The sequence below is a fragment of the Mauremys mutica genome, chromosome 3 (assembly GCF_020497125.1).
Source record: "Mauremys mutica isolate MM-2020 ecotype Southern chromosome 3, ASM2049712v1, whole genome shotgun sequence".
In the NCBI taxonomy this organism is placed as follows: domain Eukaryota; kingdom Metazoa; phylum Chordata; order Testudines; family Geoemydidae; genus Mauremys; species Mauremys mutica.
In genome coordinates, this window is record NC_059074.1 from 47,814,649 (window position 1) to 47,837,769 (window position 23,121).

The 23,121-nt window shown below is 39.1% G+C and overlaps 1 protein-coding gene across 2 annotated transcripts in view; it reads right to left on the reverse strand.

Moving 5' to 3' along the window:
* Positions 1–4,207: 4,207 nt before the first annotated feature.
* The window catches only part of HMGCLL1 (3-hydroxymethyl-3-methylglutaryl-CoA lyase like 1), a 98,117-nt gene continuing 79,203 nt past the window's right edge, over positions 4,208–23,121 (reverse strand). For both annotated transcript variants that reach the window (XM_045011822.1, XM_045011823.1), the window contains exons 8-9: positions 12,184–12,309; positions 4,208–8,321 (exon numbers count right to left, since the gene is read on the reverse strand). In XM_045011822.1, the coding sequence (XP_044867757.1) occupies positions 8,220–8,321; positions 12,184–12,309 (228 nt within the window). In that variant the 3' untranslated portion in view covers positions 4,208–8,219. The remainder of the gene's footprint in view (positions 8,322–12,183; positions 12,310–23,121) is intronic.

Below are 23,121 nucleotides of genomic sequence, written 5' to 3' on the forward strand. Positions count from 1 at the left end.
AGATGTACATTTTTAACAGTGAGAGTAATTAACCATTAGAACAATTTACCAAGGGTGGGTTCTCCATCACTGACCATTTTAAATCAAGATTGGATTTTTTTCTAAAAGATCTGCTCCAGGAATTATGTGGGAGATGTTCTTATGGTCTGTGTTATACAGGACATTGGACTAGATGATCACAATGGTACCTTCTGACCTTGGAATCTATGAATGTTACTGGTACTATTTTTTTAATCCCCACACCCATACGACCTTAGCACTATGAGTGCAAATGTCCAGCTCTTGAGAAAGAAGTTAATCAAAAATACATGATAAAAATGTCTAAACTTTTAAAATTAGTTATTCTGTACACAATAATATCAAGATTTTAAGGTCTACTCCACTCATAGGAGTAGAACCTGGAAATCTTCATTATCAGGTACTCCTGTTTCTGGCACACCTAGGAAACAAGATATCACACCTTAAACCGCTCACTGACTGCAGACTGAATAGTGGCATAGGCCTCAGGCCAAGATAATTTGTTTAATAACTGGTGGTAATTTTATTTTTAAATGGCAGTTCCTTGACATTGCTAAGGTAAATTTGAATTAATTGTTGCAAAGATGGATTAGTAAGAAGAGTGTAGATGAGGTGTTCAAAGTTGCATGATAAATACAGTTTATCACATCTCTACAACTTATCACATAGATAAATAGAGGTGACCAGTAATTTTACGTTGAAATGTTTTTTTTTAATGTAGTTTCCGCATAATCAAATTTTTCTGGAGTTCCTGTGTTTCTATGACACTGCCACCACATATGTAGTCTACATGGCAGTGATATCCATGTGGTAAATTAATTGTATTTCTATACAGTGACAAGTTTAACATCTGGATTGAAATACTGGCCCCACTGAATTCAATGCAAGTTTTGCCATTAACTACACTGGGGCCAGGATCTTATCCCCGATATCTTGCAACCCATCAGGGCTAGGAATGGGAGCTTTCTACCATTATTAGAAAGCCAGGAATCCTTCCTTTCAAACACGCCTTTGTTTCTGGCTTTAGTGGATTGTGAAATGACTGGCCAGAAGACTGCAAAATTATTGTGTATGCAAAACCTATGTTAGGTAACTGTAGAAGTTTCACTAATTATTAACCATCCTTTTTTTCCTCTCTCTTTGAGGCCTGTACATTTAGAATAATTTCCTTCCTATTTTATTAGTTTGAAATTAAATACAATCATATTATTTAATTAACACTAGTACAGAACACAAACAGAAACACAAATTGATAGGAAAGATAGTCAATTTGCTAATTAAAAGGCAGTTCTAAATCCATCCGTCAATTACTAACATTTACAAAGTGGGCATTACATATTAGAATATCACTGTTGCCTTAAAAATATGATGTAAAAAGACCAAGCTCAGAACTATGATCCACTAGTATTAGCATATTTAATATTTCCATACTTTAGAAAATAAATGATGCATTAATGGAGTCACATATGGAAAGACGCATATCTCAGTTTTGTTTCCAATCTGACTGTATTCCTCGCATCCACTAGTGCAATGCTGAAGAGCATGTATGCAAAAACTTGCAGGGCTACATTTAAATTCAGATTTTAAAAATTTCTTTTTATTCAAACAAAAGAACCATGTAAATATTTCTGCTAACCTTTAGGTTTGTAATTTTTTTTTAAATTTAAAACCACCTAATTTTAGGGCCTTAAGCAACCTGAGTATGTTCCTTTATGTGCCTTCCCTGCCCCCCAATTTATTTAGAATGGATACCAAAAGTTTAGTGGATATTGTGTTACTTTGATAACTTGATTGGATATGTTAACTAATGCTGTCACAAATGCTTAATAATAGACTACAGTATCTTCATGAGATGTGTATGAAATTTCTGTATCATGCTTCTTTTGGCTTTGTATTTTAGCCTGATGCTTTGTTAGGGTAATTGTACCTTTTCTGGTTGTAAACTTCTGAAGAGTAGTATAAGTTATTAAATAAACAAATGTCCGCGCTATACACAGGTATTCAAGTAGCTTAATCATCATTTCAATCCATCCTCTAGCACATAATAGTCCCTTGGGGGTCAGCTTTTGATTGCTGAGTTTGATTGTAAGTAGGGGATAGGCTGGTCATGATTACAGTGAATACAGTGCTCCAAGGGCATGGTAACAATAATCATATGCTTTTTATCATGTGCCCCCCTACTTTGGTCATCAGATCCCTGATCTTCAGCACTTAAAGCATGAGCCTATAAAAACTGAGCTAAAGTTGCAACTTCATTAGTAGACTTTTATCCTGGCATGTAGACCATTGCATAAGCAGCTGTAGACTAGCATAAATCTGAAAATTGTCACTGGGCAGTTTAAGCTCAGAATCAAGTTTTCCTAAAGTGAAAATGTGGTTGCAGAGCCACACCAAGCAAATACTACTTTCAGGGACTGACAGATTTTTACTATGGCCTTCATAATTCGGATAGATGTTCAGATAGCACAATGGTGAACTTGGAATAAAACCTAGGCAGACATAGCCTGCAAATATCTCGGTTAGATCCCTTTAAACATTCCTGCTTTTCAAGCCATATTGCATGTTTTCCATATTGTACGCACTTGTTGCTTTTCTCCAGGCCTTTTAAAAATTTGCATTTCCGATACAATTTCTGTTCCTTCTGGGTTGTAAATTTTTACCAGTTCTACAAGTACTTATATGGATAGGAAACATCCCTCAGCCAAGAAAGTCTTTCAAACGAATAGAAGCATTTTAAGTTTGACTTCCAGACACAGTACTCTAAATATGGGTATATTGTTGTATGTAATCTTATTACAATATTCTTTGTATTGCTTTGGATCCTTTTTCTAATATTACCAGGCATTGTATGGTTTTTTAACTCCTGTTGCAGACAGAGTAGATGTCTTTCTTAACTTGTCCAACGACTCAAATATCTTCCCTGAAAATTCAAGTCTATTAAGGCATTCGAATATCACAGTGATGGTTGACCTTATAAAACCCTAGATCAGTGATACTCAGACTGTAGCTCTCAAGCCACAAGTGGCTTTTTAATATGTCTCCTGAGGCTCTTTGCAGCACATGATATTAAAATACAGTGATTTAATTATTAACCAGTCTAAGTTTGTATATATAAACTAAATATTTTCCCTGGCATTCACACTACTGTGGCTCTTTTGGGTAATGTTGATCACTAATTTGGCTCCTGAACCACTGGGGTCTGAGTATCACTGCCCTAGACAGATTCATAAATATATTAAATTGGTCATAGCCCACCATTAATTTCTCTCCACTGTGAGGACTAGCCATTCACTATGACTTTTTATTTCCTATTAGGTAGCATGTTTTTACTCAATAAGACTTTTTTCCTTTTATCCATCATAGTCCCCGTTTAAGGAATATTATCAAAAGTGTTTTGAAAATTAGCATTACATTATGTCTATTGGGTTACCTATGTTAACATTTTGTTTTAGTAACACTTTCAAAGAACAGGCGAGAGAAGCATGATTTTCCACTAGAGAAGTGAAGGGAGATCGTTGGTGTAAGCTGTCACAGCTTTGTTGAATTCAGTGGAACAATGACAATTTACACCAACTGGGGATCCAGCCCACCATATTTGTTTGGCTATGGCAGAGCTTATTTATCCAAGTAGTCTACTATTTTCTCTCCTTAATTAGATGCTCGTTAGTTTCCAGGACGTTAGGGCCTCCTCTGTCTTTCACTGAAGTCAGTGGAAACCTTCCTGTTGAATTCAAAGGTGGCAAGATACAGTCTGTTTTTACAGAACTGTAATTCCTGTGATCTCTTTTAGTTGCCTTCTAAAGATATAGTCCATTTTAGAGATTTTCCAGTCTTCGAGGCTATGGGCCCTACATAACACTTAGGCCCATCTGATATGAAAAATTTATCCTTTCCATCATGGGTTTTACATGTTCTACAGGGCCTTGTTCAAGCCCTATGGACTGAGGTGCATTTCAGTACATGATATAATTCTTGTCCTTTGTTTTCTTTAGAATTATTTCCTGTGCTTTTCATATATTATTTTCCTAAGAATCCCTTAGGTGAAAACCATCTGGCCTTGATGATTTCCTGAAAATGGGTTCCTTGCTAACTTGCTTCTTGGAGACGAGTGCCATTAAAACGTGCACTTTTCTATTGTCTTCTACAATAAAGACATATGCCAAACATCATTATTAATTTTATTGGGAATTATGAATGCATCAACAGGAGAATACACTGGTTAGGCATTTACCATGCTACTGATTCCTAATGCCACTTCTTTTAGTTTAAATATCTATTATATTAAATACATTAGTAACAGATAATCAGCTGAGAATCCCAGCCAGCAGCAATTTCAGTTTTAAAGGTATTAAAGTCCCTTAGACACCACAGCAGTCAGAGTGATGGCTAATAAACATAGTTAGATTTGATTTTGTACATAGTTGTATATATTTTTAAATGTTATGATATGTGGTATATGTAATCTGTCACCGACTGCTCTTTTATCTAATGATAATTAGCTGGCTACTGTCTTTTAGGCATTACAGCAAAAGTGGGTCTCCAGGAAGGATTTGAAAGAGAAGTTGATAGTGACTTTTGCAGATCGGCTCAGGAAAGGCATTCTATGTGTATGGGGCATGAAGTGTCTGCACCTTACTATCCTTATGTGCAGCTGTTCATCATGCAGTTTTTGGAGTAATTACAAAAAAACCCAAAAAACACTAAGGTCACACGTGTGATCCAGAACATATTTTCCACCTCAGTGTATAGTATAAAGTATTAGGATGGGTTCAGGCACCCACTGAAATGTACAATTGTTTTACCATTGATGACACTGGGTACAGGCTCAGATGGTAATTTGGGTGATTTTAGCTCATATAAAAACAGGAATGAAAATGTTTGCTCTGCATTTGTGATATAGAGAGAAGCTCAAAAATAAAAATTGAAAAGAAAATTTAAATGATCTGAGAGTGGTACTCTGAATCAACTTTGATTACCATAACTTGAATATTTCTTTACAGAGGAATATTCTGAGTTATCAAAGATCTCATAGTTAATGCTTACTTAATGGAGGGAAGAAATATGTTTCTATGGTAACTTAGAAGAGATTCATCAGTTGCGTATCATTTTCCATTAAAGCAGATTGGAACAACTGATAATAAAGGTAATCACAAGCAAATGCACTCAGAATGGATTACACCTTATCGGAGTAAACATTAGAGTATGTGATGGAGTGACAGCTGATATTTACTAACGCCTTACGTGTGACTTAGTTAACTGGAGTTGCTGAATCTAGCATGTTGTAATACATCAGCGTATCTGTTTCAACAAACATTTAGATATGTTTTATTTCACCTTTAAGATTAATGCCATGCACTGCAAAATAGTAGGTGCATTTAACCAGTACAACTGTGCTGGTGACAGTTCTTCAGCAAATATACCATGTCTCTGGAGGATGATCCAAAGGGCTACATTAACATTGGTTTTAATCATGCCCTCCTGCTAGGACATTAGGATCATGATGGTAGATGTTAAGTGAAACAGGAAACAGGAGATTGGAAGACAAAATGTTTCCATTTAGTAAATATAGTATAAATAAATGCATAAATAAAAATAATTAACAAGTCAAGCATGGGAAATGTTGCTGGGACAGTTCTCAGATTGGATACTTTTTTAATTCTGTGCTCTGAACATTTCAACTGGCTTTACAAATATTAATTAATGAAAACTTCACAGCACTAGGTGAGCAACCTGATAAGTCACACAGTAAGCCAGTGACCCAGCTGGGAACAGAATCCTAGCTCCCAGACCACAGATCTGATCACTAGGCCACGCTTTCTTCCCTTAAAATAACCCTCTGAGAAAACAGTCATATCTTATACATAAACTATCCCTTTGCCGTAGAAGTGGTTAATTTCTATAGCATGGAGCAAAATAGTAGTAATCAGGGCCGGCTCCAGGCACCAGCACAGCAAGTAGGTGCCTGGGGTAGCCAATGAAGTGGGGCGGCGCGTTTGGCTCTTCGGTGGGAATTCGGTGGAGGGAAGGACCCGCCGCCGAAGAATGAAGCAGGCTCCCCCCCAGCGCCACTTGGGGTGGCAAAAGCCCTGGAGCCGGCCCTGGTAGTAATTCTACCTCAGTGATTGTCAAGCTGCATTCCATGATCCCATATTTCAATGGTGAGCAAATGTTATCAACCTCTCCCATCTAGCAATAAAGTAAGGAAAGATGATCACAACCATCCCCAGACCTGTTCATGTTCATGAGCCCATGTGTTGGGGAGTGGTGTGGGGTGTTGTTGTTGGTTTTGCAACCCTTGGATTGAGTACTCATATTACAGCTCCTTCCTGAATCTTATTTTCAATGATGTCTGGTTAGATTTTAAACTGACACATAAATGTGCCAACTCAAGGCCAATTTCCAGCCAGCTGTAAAGACTGAACTGTATCTGATGCCAAAGCAGGGTAGCCCTGAAAAATATTAAAGCCACAGTCTGTGAAATGGATCCAGGAGACTCCAGGCTGGTAAAAGATAGTGAAGAAGAACTATGTGAACTACTAATGGAAATAATCTATGCCTGCTTCAGAGAAGCACAGCTGCCAAACTCCTGGAAAAAAGCAATAGTTCACCCAGTCCTCAGGAAGCCAACACTTGCCAGAAAGACCTCTCCAATGAAGACCTCTCCAATGACTATCCTGTCTCCAACCCCCGCATTCCTGGGCAAAATAATTTGGCTAGTAGTAGCCACCAAACTTCAACCACATGTGACATCTGCCGACAACCTGGATGTCTCATAATCAAGTTGGTTCAGACCATGGCACAACCCCAGAACATGCGATAATGGCACAAATAAGAGTGCTGTAGTCTGACAAAGTTGGGCTGCAAACAACTGTGAGCCCACCTTCTTTCTTTTCATGTAAATCTTTCACTTTTTAAAAATCTCATCTCCAAATTTTCATATTTCCGAGAACAGCTGAGTATATATCAATGGGGAAAAAATCAGAGCCCAGGTTTTTGGGTTTTGTGTTAAGAGCTTGCTTTCTAACAACTTCAGATCAAGAGCAGATACATAATGAAAGACTGAAGAAGGCTGTGTAGACAGACACAGTAAAAGAACTGATGTTTCAGGCAAGAAGATGACAGTAGTTTCATGGATGATTTGAACAGGTTACAGAAACAACGAGGTTGTTATCTTAAATTGTCCATTGCTGATTTACCGATGATGGTGTAGTTCACTGGCATTTTGTTGCACTCAGACATTTACAGGTACAGTACCAAATTCACAAGAGCTTAGAGGGAGGCTGTGGATGGCTCACTCTTTGTAAGCTAGTCAGTCATGGGTGTCAACATCCCCAGAAAGACAGGTTCTGTGATAATGAGTGAGAATGATAATCTGGGGATCATAAAATAAAATGTCAACTGGTGCATGAGGCTTTTGCACAAAAATCTAATCACCCCCAGAGTACTACACTAAAGCGTATATCCTGTCTTCTTTTCATTGTTTGATATAATTAATTAGGTTTTTAAAACAGCTGATGAAAAAGGCAATTACAGTGAATTTAATGTATGTAACAAATAAGAGAGGTTGCACTAGATTTGGGGGATATGGCAGGCTGCTATTCATCACAAACTCTTGGAACAAGATAAAGTCATTCATAAACAGATGTTAACCATTGTAAAAATACAAAAGTGCTATTGCTAGAAACTACTTACAATAAATTTAGATTGGGCTCCACATTCATAACATAATTGACTTGGCAAATGAAAAGTGGAGATTCAGAGAAATAAAACACATAATAGCCAGGCCACACACAATGTGGGATCTCATAAACTACTTCAAATATTTGTACTGTACTAAAAGTCAGCTTGATTAAGAATTACCAATGTATTCACTTTTTGTGGAACTCTGTAATGAATTTTTTCTAAAGCAAGCTAAAAGGCCATTTAAATAGACAGTAAGTTGCTGATTTGCTTACTTTTAAAAGTATCAAGTACATGAATTTGTATTGATAGACATTATATTTATTATTTGCAATGCTGTATTATTTCCCCAAAATAACATTTGGCAAAATGTATTATTCTAACGCACAGTTACTCTTTCCATAAAGAACAGCTATAGCATGCTTTCTTTTTTTCTTGACTGAAAAGGTTTTGCAATTGATTTTTTTCTGTAAATACTCTTTGACAATGTGTATTGCAGAAAGAACATCTTAATTTACAGTTCAAACATTGAAGGAAGCTTGTGCAACTTTAGAATTTGTTTTCTTGTTCAAAGCCGTGCAGATGAAGTTACCAGCTTCCATCACCTTGTAAAGATTCACTCCCTAAAACATGGGGGGAGAAAAGAAGTTAATTTAATTTATAGTATTAAAATATGTATATTGATAATGCTTATGTCACTGGTGATCTGCTCTCCAGGGCTGTAATTTCTAGAAGAAACCCATTTCATTCTTCATTGCAATACAATCTTTTATTTTGAAGAAAAAAGGTTAGATCTTTACTTGGAGTAAATAAACTGAGGTCAGTAGAGCTATGCCAACTTACAGTAGGTGATGCTCTGCCTCATAATGCTTACTACAATAGTCACACGTAAATTATTTTTCCCATTTTGAAAGATTCTTCTTTGCAAAAAATTCCCTGTAATAAAAAAAAATGGAGAATAGCGAGGTATTCTAGTAATACATCTCAAAATGAAATTGCGGAATAATTCATATAAACATGTCTTTGTCTTTGAAGCATCAAATTTGTAAGAAAAGTATCCCATTGACAGATTTGGAAAATGGCATGGACTTACAGAAAGTGGGATTCCATAACATAACATATACATTCTAATACATATAATATAACTATCAGCTCTTCCCTGGAGATTGTCCCTTCTATAGAAAATTACAATTTATATTACTATTACAATTGTATGGAGAATCACAACTGACTAATCTCTCTTGCTAAGACACATTCTTTCTTGTATAAGCAACTCATTTTACATAGGCTAAAAAAAACCCCAACAAACAAACAAAAATACCCCAAACCAAACAAAAAGCGAGAGCCCATAAAACATTGGTGATTTTTGGTTACTATCAAGTTAGGGTAGAATCACTGATCTAGAAGTAAAATGTTTCCTGCCTCAGTCCCTTAAACCAGCACATCCTGTTTTAGCCTATTTACTTGCATCCTTTGCCTTAGTCAATTCAATGAGTGAAAATTTTCAACAAAAATGAAATTTTCTCATAGAAATTTCCATTTAATCAAAAAGCCATTTTTAACTGGAATAAAGTTTCAATCAGCCTTGCACCATCTGTCTTTGTTAGAGGTGATAGAAATAAGAAACATGCCATCATAGATAGACTTGATAGGCAGGTTGCTGTGGAGACCAACAACATACCAAATGCACAACACTGTAATGAATATTTAATAGTACAATAGGTGTTGACAAGAAACACATGCTTAGATGTGTTAAATAAAACAACATGCACATTTTGCATTGGGGTGTCTAGGCTAGTGCCTGTGCTGTTCAAATGGTCTCTTTTCTGTTTTACATTTATATTGTAAGAGATTCATGAACAATAATACTTCATAAGAGATGGTTTACACACAGAGGGCAAAACTCTAACCTTACTCTCATGTGTCACATAAAGGAGTGTGAGGGTCAGAGAGGCGAGAAAGGCCAGTGATGGATGCGTGTCGGATCTCTGAGCTAGGACAATATAGCTCAGGGCAGATACAGAAGAATGCATATATGTATGCTTGCTGACCAAGCCATGTGTGCAGGAGGATTGTGGGACCGGCCACATGTCTAAACTAGATGACTGTATACCTTGAAAGCGATGAAGTACCAGCCAGTCTGCTGCTTTTCCATGATCTTTTGGTGTGACTTTGGGCAGTGACATAGAGCTTGATCCTTCAAGAAGTGAAACATCTCCGCCCAGAAGCCAAACTCCTACAACTCCCATTGACTCCAGTAAATCAGTTCTTATTCAGCACTTGTTAGGATCAGGACTATAATCTCTCTGAGTTTCAGCTTCATCATCTATAAAATGGCAATAATGGTACTTACCTCTTCTCAGAAGTTTTTTGAGGCTTACTGTTTGTTAAGCATGGGGAAGGCATCATAAGAGCAGGTACTATTATTATAATTATATCTGAACCATATAAAAACTGTTTCTTTACATAAGGTGTGTGTCTTGCTGGAAACCTTTGTGACCACTAATCACGTGTGACATTGAACTGCCCATTTATCATTGGACTACTAAGCAACGTGTTTGTGGACAGACTCTTACAGATTCACTTCATATTATCATGTTGTTTAATCATTCTGGAGAACACTATAAAACAAGCATTAATTATTATTCTGATGCACATGGCCAATGAGAGAGCACTAATGAAGCCTCAAATAGCCGTTCATTCATTGGCTCCTATTTTAGTCAACAAAATGAGAGCCTGAGGACACAGCTGAAATGAAAACAGAGCAGTTCTTTGCACGTAGAAACATTTGGTTATACATAATTTCAATATGTGCTGTCATATAAAAATAGTGAAATATTAGCAGACTATTAGGGTGATGAGCCCACACCACAGAATAGGGTACTGTTAAATAAAAGCAAATATGTACTCTTTGGGGACTAGAATCTTTACACATTAAGATGAGAGCCTACCCGAGCAATGGTTTTTTAACCTGGGCCTATAACCATCCTCTTTTCTTTACGGCTAAGGTGGAAGGGCAATGGACTTTTTTCTGTTGCAGCAGGGGTCGCAGTATGGAAAAGGCTTAGAGGGATGTTTGAGAAACTTCGAAATTTTGCTTCACAGGATTCCATGTAAATATTTCGGGCCAAATACAAAGACAGTGCTCGTTAAACTCTCTTACGATGACTCAGACTTACTTACTGATATGTTTGCTCAAAAGGTTTGTGACCAATTTCATACGGTCATGGGCTTTGCTGAATATTTTGGCTTGAATAAGTCCCCTGGCTGAGCTATAGTAAAATATTATATGGGCAAAAATCTAAAGTCAATGGGCATTTTGCCCAAGAAGTGTAGAAATGAAGCCAAGGACTTTGATGTTTTAGAACATTAGTCAAGACACATCTGTAGTGCAAAGCCACCCCAAAGACTAACCACCACCCCCCTCTTTTAAACCAGGATATTCTTAGTGTGAGCATCTCCACAGATTACAAATGGAAGGCAGGTTGTAAGATGCCAAACCACTTAGGGCTTTATAGATATAAATCAGCACCTTCAACTTCTTCTGGAAACCAACGGAGAGGCACTGCAGTTCATTAAGGACAGGTGTAATGTGCTTTTAGTGTGCACCAGTACTTAATAAACAGAAAGCCGCATTCTTCCCTGACTTCAATTTCTGAATGGTCCCAAGTCGTGGCCCTATGCAAGGCGCACCATGTAGTTTAATCTGGAGGTGACAAAGGCATGGATAGGCATATGAAGCCGGTACCTCAAAGAAAACTTTGTAAGTGTTTTTCCTGCATATAGACGGAAATAAAAGAGCCAGCCTTGAACCACAGATGGAGGCAGTTAGGATAGTTTGGAACCATACTAGATCTGACACCACAGTGACTGTGTTTTTTCTGCTAACATTTACATCTGTGTTCCAAAGTCAAATTGTGTGTCCTATTGCTCCAGTTAGTAGAAACTCAATGTCACACTCAACATACTGGGTCTTCAGCTGGGGAGCAAGTTAATCTCACCATCACATAACTCACCTTTGTGAACAATAATGTGATGGTTTTACAGTGGCTTGAAGGGATATTGAATGAGTCCGTGTGGTAAATGTTTGACAGGTTAGTCCCAAATATTGTGTAAAACACAATTGTATTTGTCACATATGAAGCCAGAGGAATGAAACTACTCCCTAGTCCCATAATCACGATGGGCCTGATCCATAGCTCAGTGAAGTTAGTGGAAAGACTCCAATTGCTATCAGTCAGCAGTGGCTCAGCCTCCTGAGTGGTTAAGCCTGCCTTTTCAGCAGCTTTTCTCTCACCAGTCTATTGCGTATCATATTCAAGGGCTTTTCATCTATAAATCTCAGTGCATTGTAATCAAATGTAATCTTCGTAAATGATACAAGAAATAGCTCCCTGACGGCAACACTATTATGGTATTCAAACATACTGTGACTGGCAGTTTTCAGAACTGTAGATATGCTAACATAAATGTGCAATAGTTTACCGTATTTATCCCTAACCCATTAAGCATGTATAGCACATCCTCCGTGGCTACATTTCCAGTAGCACCTTTCGCATATGGACAGCCACCTAATCCAGCAACAGCAGAGTCCACAACACCAACTCCCATCTGGAAAACAATAACATACAAATGCAACATTATCACATAGTGCTATTCATAAATTACAATGTTAACCAGCACACAGTAGTTACAATTGGTAATACAAGATAAGGATACCTTTTCAACCAATGGACTTTGTTCTTTAATTGACATGCCATATACTGGGCCTTATGGGATAGTATTCAGGAGGACTAGCGAACAGCCTAGTGCATGATTCTGGCAGATACGAAAGCTATTTTTATTTGGGGGGGAACGATGTGCAATTTCACTTTTTTTTATCTTCAGAAACAACACAGTAACCGTCATCTGAACTGTGGTGGTTTTGTGAATGTCAGTTGTGCCTAAATGTTGGACTTAGGTGCCTATAGGCGGATTAAGGTTTCCTGGGCCCTGCATCACAGCAAGTGGTGGAGGGGCCTTCCCCACCCCTTCAGCCTGTGGTCCCCGCCCTCATTCTGCCTCTTCCATCTGTGGCCCCACCCACAGCCCCATCCCTTTCTGCTCCTGCCCGGGGCCTTGCCCCTGTTCCACACCTGGTCTCCCCATTCTCCCCCGCCACTGTGGACCCAAGACCAGAGAAGCTCTGTCCCCGAGCCATAGCAGCGAGTGGGAGCTCCCCCACCCTAAGGCCACAGCAGGTAGCGAGACTCCTCCAGTCCCAGGGCTGCAGCGAAGGGGTCCAGGTGCTGGGACTTCCCCTGCTGCCCTGTGTCTTCTGCCGGGGAGTAGTGTCGGGGCACGAGGGCTTCCTCCACCCCACCCTGCCCTTCCTGCCCACCTAGCAGCCAGGCTCTGGGCTTCCACCACCTGGTAGTGGATTTTTTTCTGGGGCTGCCTCAGTTGGCCAGGGCTCTTGGGCACGGGGCCTCATTGACCCAGTAGCTAATCTACCACTGCTCTAGAGGCAGTTAGGTGACTAAGTCCTTTGTGAATCTAGCCCTCCCCATGCCAATTATGAAGGTTGTCTATGGAAATTTTAAACAGCAGTTAGAAAAGCCAAGATCTGAACTCCTACATTTTTCTTTCTTACTCACAGAGGTGTCCCTAGCCTACAGGAGAAATGTCAAATGTTCTTCCACAAGGTCATCATAGGTCTTGATGCAGCCATTGAGCATATGGAAGTCACATCTGCCATGCTTCCAGAGCCCCTGTTCATTTAGTGTCATTGAGATACACACCAAATAACAACCACCACCTTTAGTCCAGAGTTAGCACACTCTCCCAGAACATGGGAAGCCTGATTCAATTCCCCCCTCCCCATCTGAGTTAAACCTCCATGTCCCACCTTTCAGGTGCGTGCCCTAATCACTGGGCTATGGGAGATGCTTGACTGGATGCTCTCAATTTCTCCTGCTGAAATTGTTCCAATATTTATAAATCATTAAACAGTCATTAGGACATGGAGTTGAACTGGGATCTCCCAACCCAGGTTGTAGGGCTCCCAAACAAGCTAGGGAGTCAGAATGGCCCAGGTTACAGCACAAAGGGAATAACTCTGCATGTGACATTATACATTTCGAAGGATCTTGATTATTCATCTGACCCTGGGCTACCCAACGTTTCTAGAATGCCCCCTCTGTGAGCTTCTTCTCTAAGAAGAGACCATGCCATGACTGAGCTTCCTGGAATTGTCTAGCTAATTTTGTTTTCCTCCTACGTATTTTGTTTCAATAGAAGAGTAATTAGGCAACAGATACTATTTTAGCATTTGAGCACTTTAAACATATTTTTTAAAAGTGCAAAGCAATAAAATGGGACTCTTTGCATCTCTTTTCATGGTAAAAGTTGTCATTTGCTGGTTTTTCCTTCTGCTTCTTTTTCTCTCTGCTGTGATACTAATGCTTATGTTTGACCAAGAAAATAAGTTTTGAAATGCAAAATCCAATATGCCACTGGCCACATGGTGTCACTGTTACATTAAAATCTACAAAGCTCCTGTTTCAGTCACTTATGAGAAATTAATACATTCAGAAACACATTGGTTTTGCTCCCGAAAGAAACTTAATATTCAACCAAGCCATGGAAAACAGTACTGCAAAACATTGGTCAATATGGCACTTTCTTTTTAACTTCTTGCACACATCTTTTCATATAGCCTCTGACCCATTATTATAGGCAAATCTGGCAGTGACACAGTTAAGGTTGCCGCATGCTTTAAATTGTAAGACCTTATTTTCAGTTGCTTTTTACTTTTCAAACTTTAAACACTGGATCCAACATTTTTCACACTAGGTCTTTGCCTCAGGCTGAAGTGTTTTGGATAGATTCAGTAAAAATAGGTTCAGTCATATCTGAGAATGAGTTGCTGAAAAAATATGAGGTTTTGCTAATATAAAATATTTCTTACAGATCCAGGATTTGGCGAAGGAACATGAAACTTGGGGAACTCTTGAGATCAGCGAGATGCCTTTTATTTTCTCAATGAAAATCCACAGAGATTGGGCCAAGTTATAAGACTTTGAAAATTACCATTTGATGATTACAGGTTACTTACATACAGTCTGGCAGCTCTCTGTAGATGCCATCTGCACTGAGCACATTCAGCCCAGGACAGTAAGGACTTGGCAAGTGTTTCCTTGTAATTGCTATAGAGCAAATGGTTGTGTCTCATCCCTCTTAAATGGCTGGTCCACCTGGAGGATAAGTGCCTACTATTACTACCGGTTACTCCATAGCGCCAGTGGTAGAGGGTCTGTGCTGTGGATCTAAAGGTTCCAATGCTGCTGATGTTCCATGGGTAGGGATGGGGATCGGTATGATTCTATATGATGGAGTTTGGGGTTTTTTCAGTTTGCTTTTTAAAAAAAAATCTTAAAAATGACATACAAAAAGCCACACTACAGCAGCATTAAACTGGCAAAGTCAAGCACTCAGAAATGAGGAAATGCCAATATTAAGGTTGCAAGTGCAGATGTAGTGTGCACTGTGATACAGTCTTTAATTACTACGTGGCAGACTATTTTGTCCAGAAGACCCTGTCTTATTCACCTGCTACCTTCCTACTGTGGAGGAGAGAGCAGTTATGGCTGCTCCTCTGCCAGGCAATGAGAACACTAGGAAGCCTACAGGAGGAGCAGGAGATACCATGGCTTAGGGACAGCTAGTAGAGTGTAGAAGATATACAACCCCAAGGGTTTTCCATTCCCTAAAGAGCAACTAAGGGCAACCATGGGACCCATTTCCCCCCGCATTCTCATGTCAACCAAAGAATACAAGCCCTGAAGATAAGTTTGAGGGCTGGGAATTTAAACTCATTTAAATGCAGGTGATGATCAATTTGCTGAGGATAACCTTGGTAGAGGATAACTTTGCTGAGTCAGCAGGAGGAGGAGGAACAGCTGGGGTTGGTGGTGGTGATCAAATTGCTGGTGGAAACAGAATCAGCTGACTGAAGGGTCTTGCAGACAGACTGAGTAGAGGGGCACGGGTGTCAGTCAGATGTAATAGAACAAGGGTATTGGTCATACAGGATGGATTAAGGGATGTGTGCAGAGAATGGACTGCATGGACAGTAGGGCCACAGGGATGAGATGAGTGGGAAGTGGATTACAAAGGATGGACGGAGTTGTGAAGCTAGGAAGTTTATAGTGAACTGCAGTGGATATGGCAGGCTCGAAGGTGGGAGGGGTGAGAATTGGAATGAGCAGTGGGGCAGAGTATGACCTGTTAAAGAAGGTGGGATGTGGGGCGAACTAGAGGCCTGATTATTGGTAAATTACAGTTTGGGGGCAAATATTTGATTAGGAACATATGGGGGACGTAGGTAGAGAAGAAACTGTATGGGAACCTTGGGAAGCAGCTACAGAGAAGTGATTAATTAGGGACCAACAGCTTGAGCCAGAGGATGTATTGGGGAGTGTTGGTGGGCAGAGGGTAGACTGACTGGGATTGCTGGCAGAGGAGGGGCGGGAGCAGATAATTTATTCTATGACAAAAACACAGAGAATTTTTCTGGAGATCAGGGGTGACAGCAGGGAATTAATAAGGGGCAGTGAATTGATTGGGCTGTGGCAGAGAAGAGGAGCGAATGGATGGAGAGTTCAAAGAGTGGATTATGGACAGAGCCATAACTGGAGAGGCATTGATGGGGAGTAGGTGATCAATATCTCACTATAAGAATGGTATACCAGCTGCCTACAGATTATATTCACACACATAAACAAAATACTTCTTCACACAATGCACAGTCAACCTGTAGAACTCATTGCCAGGAGATGTTGTGAAAGCCAAAAGTATAACTGGCTTAAAAAAAGAATTAGATACGTTCATGGAGGATAGTGCATCAATGGCTATTAGCCAAGATGGTCAGGGATGCAACCCCATGCTCTGGGTGTCCCTAGCCTCTGATTGCCAGAAGCTGGGAGTGGATGACAAGGGGTGGATTACTCAATATTACCCTGTTCTGTTTATTCCCTCTGAAGAGTCTGGCAGAGGCCACTGTTGGAAAACAAGATACGGGTTATATAGGTGGTCCATTGGTCTGACCCACTATGGCCATTTTTATGTTCTTATATTACATAGTGCCAAAAGATCACATACATTTCATTCCTCACGATCACACCATAACCCCAAATTTTAACGCTTTAATGCATACAGATGCATTTGGCAACCATGCATCACTGAACTATGTGATGTGTTAGTTTCCCAGGAGGAGGTTTGAGGCTGAAGCTAAGGTTTTGTGTTGTAGTGTGACTGTGAGGAATGTGGTGTGGGGAAGTTAAGGTGTATTAAAGAAAGGACGTCTTAACTGGACATTTCCTTGCTTTTAAGGGTTTATGCGGATGGATGTTTCCTTAAGCATCTCTAATGATTTTTTAATTGATGGGAATTTCCTTGTTTTTTAACTGGTGTATACTGGTTAAATATGACATATAGACAATTCCTTGACAATACTGTTATTTACACTTGCACAAAGGATATTAATTTGAAGGTGGAAATAATGCCAAATTAATAATTTTAGTTTATAATTGTATATTAAAGAGAAGAAACTTTTTCCTATGAATTACCTTAGTGAGGTGAAAAAAAATCTGTTTAGTAGAATAGACTCTGAAAGTTTATATATATTGCAAGGATTGTGTAAAAAAGGACTGAAAAGCACAGCAGTGCTTTCATTCCATATTACTATTATTACAATATTGTACCATCATGGTATCCAAAAGAATGAGGTGAGACTACACTGAAGCCAGAGACCTCACACAGCAGCACCTGCCACCCTTAGAGCTTGTGCCAGCACCACCATACACACCACAAAAACACTTCCTGATTTTCACCCCCCCCCACCTAGTTTCTCTCAAACTTCACCACCTGCCATACAGCCAGTGGGGAGAGGAAGACCCCCTCACCCTGCCACAGACACATTTGGCTCTGACTGTGGTGTGCTGGCCTCCCACAGTAGAACCAGTAGTTCCATATGGGTAGGCATGGCCCTGAGAACCCACAAAACACAGGTATGCCTTGGGTGGCCTGCAAATCCTCTGGGTGTGTCCTGAGGGCCAGGGATTGCTCAGCAGGTGTCCATTTGTTGAGGGAACTGGAATATAACTTCAGGAATAATATTGGATTCCTCAGTAGCCTGATGACTCAAGCTGGCTCCAGTCCCTGTTCTTCCATGTTATTTCCCCGTTGTAGAGCTCATGCCAAGTCCCCTGTTGGATTGATATGGTGCTAGTCAGTCCTCCAGCAATTCAGCTCCACTCAATGCACCACATCCAATAGTTTCTCTAGCATGGTGCAACGACCTTCCCAGGCAGCAATGAGATTTGGAAGTCTTCCCCTCTCTCGAGTGTCTGTTCACCCACCTGGAGCAAACTGTCTCCCCCAGACCTGTACATTGTTCTGCCATTTCTGCCACTTCCACTTCTCCTGGATGTGCTAATGAATCAGCTCCATTCAGTCCTGCAGCTGGTGAACCCATAAGAACCCAAGTTCTGTCTTATCCTCCCCAGGTGGTGTCCCTAGCAGTTGGTCCGTTGGAGTTCTTAAGCTCCCTCCCTGACATGAAGGGAGCAGAAGTACACTAGTGGTCTGATGTCACAAAAGCAGGTGACTATCTCAGTCCTGTTGCTGGTTTTCTAACATGAGTGTAACATCACAGGTAACCGAAGGAATGAGGCAAGACCACATTGTCTAAAAAATCCAGCTAACTTTAACACAGTCACAACTCTCCCCTAGAGCTGGTGACAGACTCACCAAAAGAATATTTTGTTTTGATTCTCCAATCCCCCAGCCTCTCTCTCAAACTACACCCACCTGCAGCTCAGCCACTGGGGGATGTGAAGCCCATTACCGTACATTTTAAAAATGCTAATTACTGTTTCCATTGATTTTCTTTTTTTTTCTAATTTTAGTTGCAAATGTGCATTAAAGAGGATATTACATTAATTTCATCATTTTTAAGACAGTGCATATTATAAAAATAAGTAAAGATGTAACATTCAGGGGTCATCTCTAAAATCTTTGGTTTTAATGACCTTCTCAGCATCATACATGAAGTCTGAGGCAGAAGTGAGGATAGAATTCACTTCACTGTTTGTGATGCCCAAGTTGAGACACCATAAAGGTTTCCAGAAAGTGGATGCTCAGCATTTTCTGAAAATTAGGCCCCTTTAAGGTGTCTCAAATTAGGTTCCCAAAAGCTGAAGCATACAAAATTATGGGTTAATTTTCAAAATCTCATCTATCATATTTTCACTCATCACATTTTCTTTTGTACTTGCTCCCTCATAGTGAAACACAGGCAGCTTCCTGTCAATAACTCTGTCATGGTTAGAGACAGCAATGTTGATGATCTTTCTCTCTGGATATTATTGTGCAATCTGATGTTTTAATGTATGCCAATCCCCTTTCTCTCTTGCTGAGGAACCAAGAATATGCTGATGGCAAAACCTCCCATGCTTCCCAGATTGCAATATCCCTTCTTCCCACCTTAGGCTATGCTTAGAGAATTAAGTTTTCTTCTGTTCTCTGTTGGGCTACATGACAGTCCTCCCTGAAGCCACCCTTCTGCCCTCAGTTGTTGCAGCACAGCTCATTTTACTATTGAAAGACCATTTTAAAAAATGCCACCAACACTTTACAGAAATATTACAGGAAATAAACAATACTGGATTGGTGACTCAACCATAGGGCTAGATAATGTCTTGGACTGAGGAAGTCATTTAATTTTCTGTCACTATATTGTCTGTGTATCAATGAGGCAACTGTAAATTACATGGTTATTAACTCGGTCACATAGTTTTGTAGAGATGACAAGCCATAAGAACTAAACTCAAGCATTTTCTCTGCTCTCTAATTCAAAATGTGTCTGTTTTTATTATAACAGAAGGATCTAGTTCTTGTATCCTCCTCCCAGCTTGTCTCTTTTGCTTCTGCACTTCTCATGCCTGCAAATATCTGCTTCTGAAGCAGCTAGATTTAAAGCACCACCAACCTGGATTAGCTCATTCACAGAATCTGTTAGTTCACCAGTGCTACCTTAACACATTAATTATCAGAATCTGGGTTGATCCTGCACTACTTACTCAGCTAAAGTTACCATTCATTAGGAGTTTTTCCTGAGTAACAACTGCAGATTGGGCCTGATGAACATGACAATATGAACTGATTGTCTAGATAGTGCCCAAACTGGGAGGTGATGCTGGACAGATAGCATTCCTCTTGCTCTCATTAGTAGATCAACACTAATGAAATACCAGGAGGCACTAGCAAGCAGAGAAGTATTAAATCACTCTCATTAATAGTCAGATTCTCTTCTGTACAGGAGACATTTTGCTGACTTAACAAAACTCTGGAATTTTCAGTTGGTTGCTGTTGGTTTCAGTCAGCAACTAGGTTTTGGAAAAAAGAACAGGACTATTAGTTCCTGGAGCTACTTGTTCTACAACCAAAACCAATAGAGGCTTCTTTAAGTATGCCAAAGGAGCCTACTGATATTTCCACTAGGAAATGTGTTATAATCATATAACTTACTACTTAGAATTTGGGAACCACTTTAAACTCAATGTAATCCATACATTCATTATTTTTGTTTATTTTCCTACTTTTTTCAGATGAATACAAATATATCTGCAAGAGTCTGAATTCCAGTTTAATACTTCTTCATTTTGCATGGTGTCATTGACTTATTTTTAATTAAAAGATACACTGTATGCTTTGTATTCACCATATACAGTATATGCTCACATTTTTCTTCATAAGCGATTTATTACTCCTTTCCTCATTTATGAAGATAAATGTCATGCCAGAAACCAAACATCATATATTCTATCGGTACCCATATAAAATATATATCCCATTATTCATCATAATTATACATTTACATGCAAGAATAATTTTCAGTCTTAGCTAAACAAACTATGTCATGAATTACATATGTCGACTAAAAGGTATCATCTTAGAAGGTTTTTTGTACAATTGTTATTTTTAGGTCCTTGTTTAATTACATTTTCATAATCCTTTGATTGTGTGAAACTGTGCATTAGAGTAGTCTGTTTTGTCACTCAGGATGTAAGAAGAAATTCAACTATTGCTCACTGATATTCATTGATAAAACATATTCACTATAAAGAGAAGTAAATTGCCAAAGAGTATGCTCAAACAAAAAACTCTTGGCGTTTATTACATCATGTTGATTATACAGGTGCATATTTTTCTTCTGCCATATTTGAGAAACAAGGACTGCATTCTCCATTCAGATGCTGTTAACTTATTTACAACTAGATCTGGAGACTTAATACTTATCAGTACAAAGTAAAAAGCCAAATGTCCTTTCTTCAGAAGCACCAAAGATTAACAGATTAGAATGTTTTCCACATGTCCATTTTACTGTCAAGAGAATATTAAAGAAATTTCCCAGCTTCCGCAGCTCAGCCAGATGTCAATGAATCCCACAGTGAAGCAAAATTGGCAGAGTAGCCTTCTTGTGACCCCAGCATTGTTTTACCAAGGAGCAGTTTAAAAGTATAAATGGCCATTTCTTACTGGGATCTGAAATGTTCCCCCCCGCTCCACCGCAATTACACAAAAGTGCTGACTTTGTTGAACTACTGATACGCAGTAGTATTTCTTACGACTCCTCTCACACTGTGCTGTAATTGCTGTTTGTGTTGGCACAAGAAAAGTACCAGGTCTGTTTCCACCGTACTTTTCTGGACTCTGGTTTCAGTAACATCAGTGTAGGATATTGTACTGGGCATATGTTTTGTTGTGTAAATATTAACTTCTAATTTACCCTGTCAATCTCCACAGTATGGCCTCTAATTACCAAAGGTTGAGGGACTTCAGATGGACAATTTCTAAAATATTTTCAATAGTTACATTGATTGATTTTTCTCAACTGATACTTGGTGTTCTGAAAATCATGGCAAAAACCCAAACACATTTATGATAGAACATTTCATTTTACAGAGGAACAGTAGACTAGATTTCTATTTTGTTAACCAAAAACCATGGCAGTATTGTACCAGACACTATATTACATTCAAATTTTGGAGAACATACAATCAGGTATTTCTGTTTTACATATCCAAGTATGAATATTGGATTCTATTCTGCAATGTACAGTATCTTTTGAAATGAAATCAACAGATTATTCTATCAGTACACAAATGCTATCTATAGTACTCTACATATTTACTAATGTAGGTCCTGATCCTGCAGACACTTATGCATGTGCTTAAGTCTATTACAAGTAATGTCTACATTTTCTATAACTGAAAGGGATTAGAAAAAATATTTTTCTCATATTATTTTTGTTTGTTATATTGCACGACAGAATTTTGTGATAAATTAGATGCACAATTTGCTACTTACAGTCAGTTTCTCACCTTTGTGTGACTTTTTCACATAAAAACAAGGGAGAGAAAAGCATTTTTCATTAAATGAGGCGGAGGGGGAGGGGGGTATCAAACCCAGATCTCCCACATCCCAGCTAAGTGCTCCAACTACTGTGTTAAAAAGTTATAAGCTGGGCCCCATTACCACCATTCGGTGTGGAGTGAGTGTGATCTTAAGAACCGCTTTATGCCAACTGGCAAGGGGCACACGCAACACACTATTGTCAGAATATTTAACAATGTATTGTATGATACCTCATAAAAAGTGGTGACATACTCGGTCATTAATATTATTGTGTGATGTATATATGGTTAATGTAAAGAATTATGTATGTACACTGGAAATATATTCATAAAATATGTTCAGACCAAGCAATCTGAGTAGAGTGGATAAACAAGTTTGTCATGGACAAAGATTGTTGTTACACCTGTTTGCATGTGTCTCCAATGTAAATTAAACAAGTTGAGGACAGAGACAATGGAAGTTCATTTACAACTAAGGTTAACAAAGTGATTAAGTTTCAGAGTAGCAGCCGTGTTAGTCTGTATCCGCAAAAAGAACAGGAGTACTTGTGGCACCTTAAAGACTAACAAATTTATTTTAGCATGAGCTTTCGTGAGCTGCAGCTCACTTCTTCGGATGCATAGAATGGAACACACAGACAGGGGATTAAGTGATTAAGCCAACTGAAAAAGCAAATCAACTAGATCAGGAGGGAGATAGCATGGCATCTACATATTAGTCAGAGAGAGGAACTTTGTCTAGGTTTAATTTTCAAAGAATATATTTCAGAACTTTTCTGGACTATAAAAAGAAAGAGAGAGAAGCCCTTAATTATCAATCACTTAGGGAATAAAGGAGCCAGCACCCTCTCAGTCCATGAAGATTGGATTATCTGGCCTAGAGATGCTGGTAACTGGATGTAAGAAAGAAACCTTAGGCAAAGCTTGTAATTGTAAAAATTGAGTTTTAGTCACCGGAAAGAAT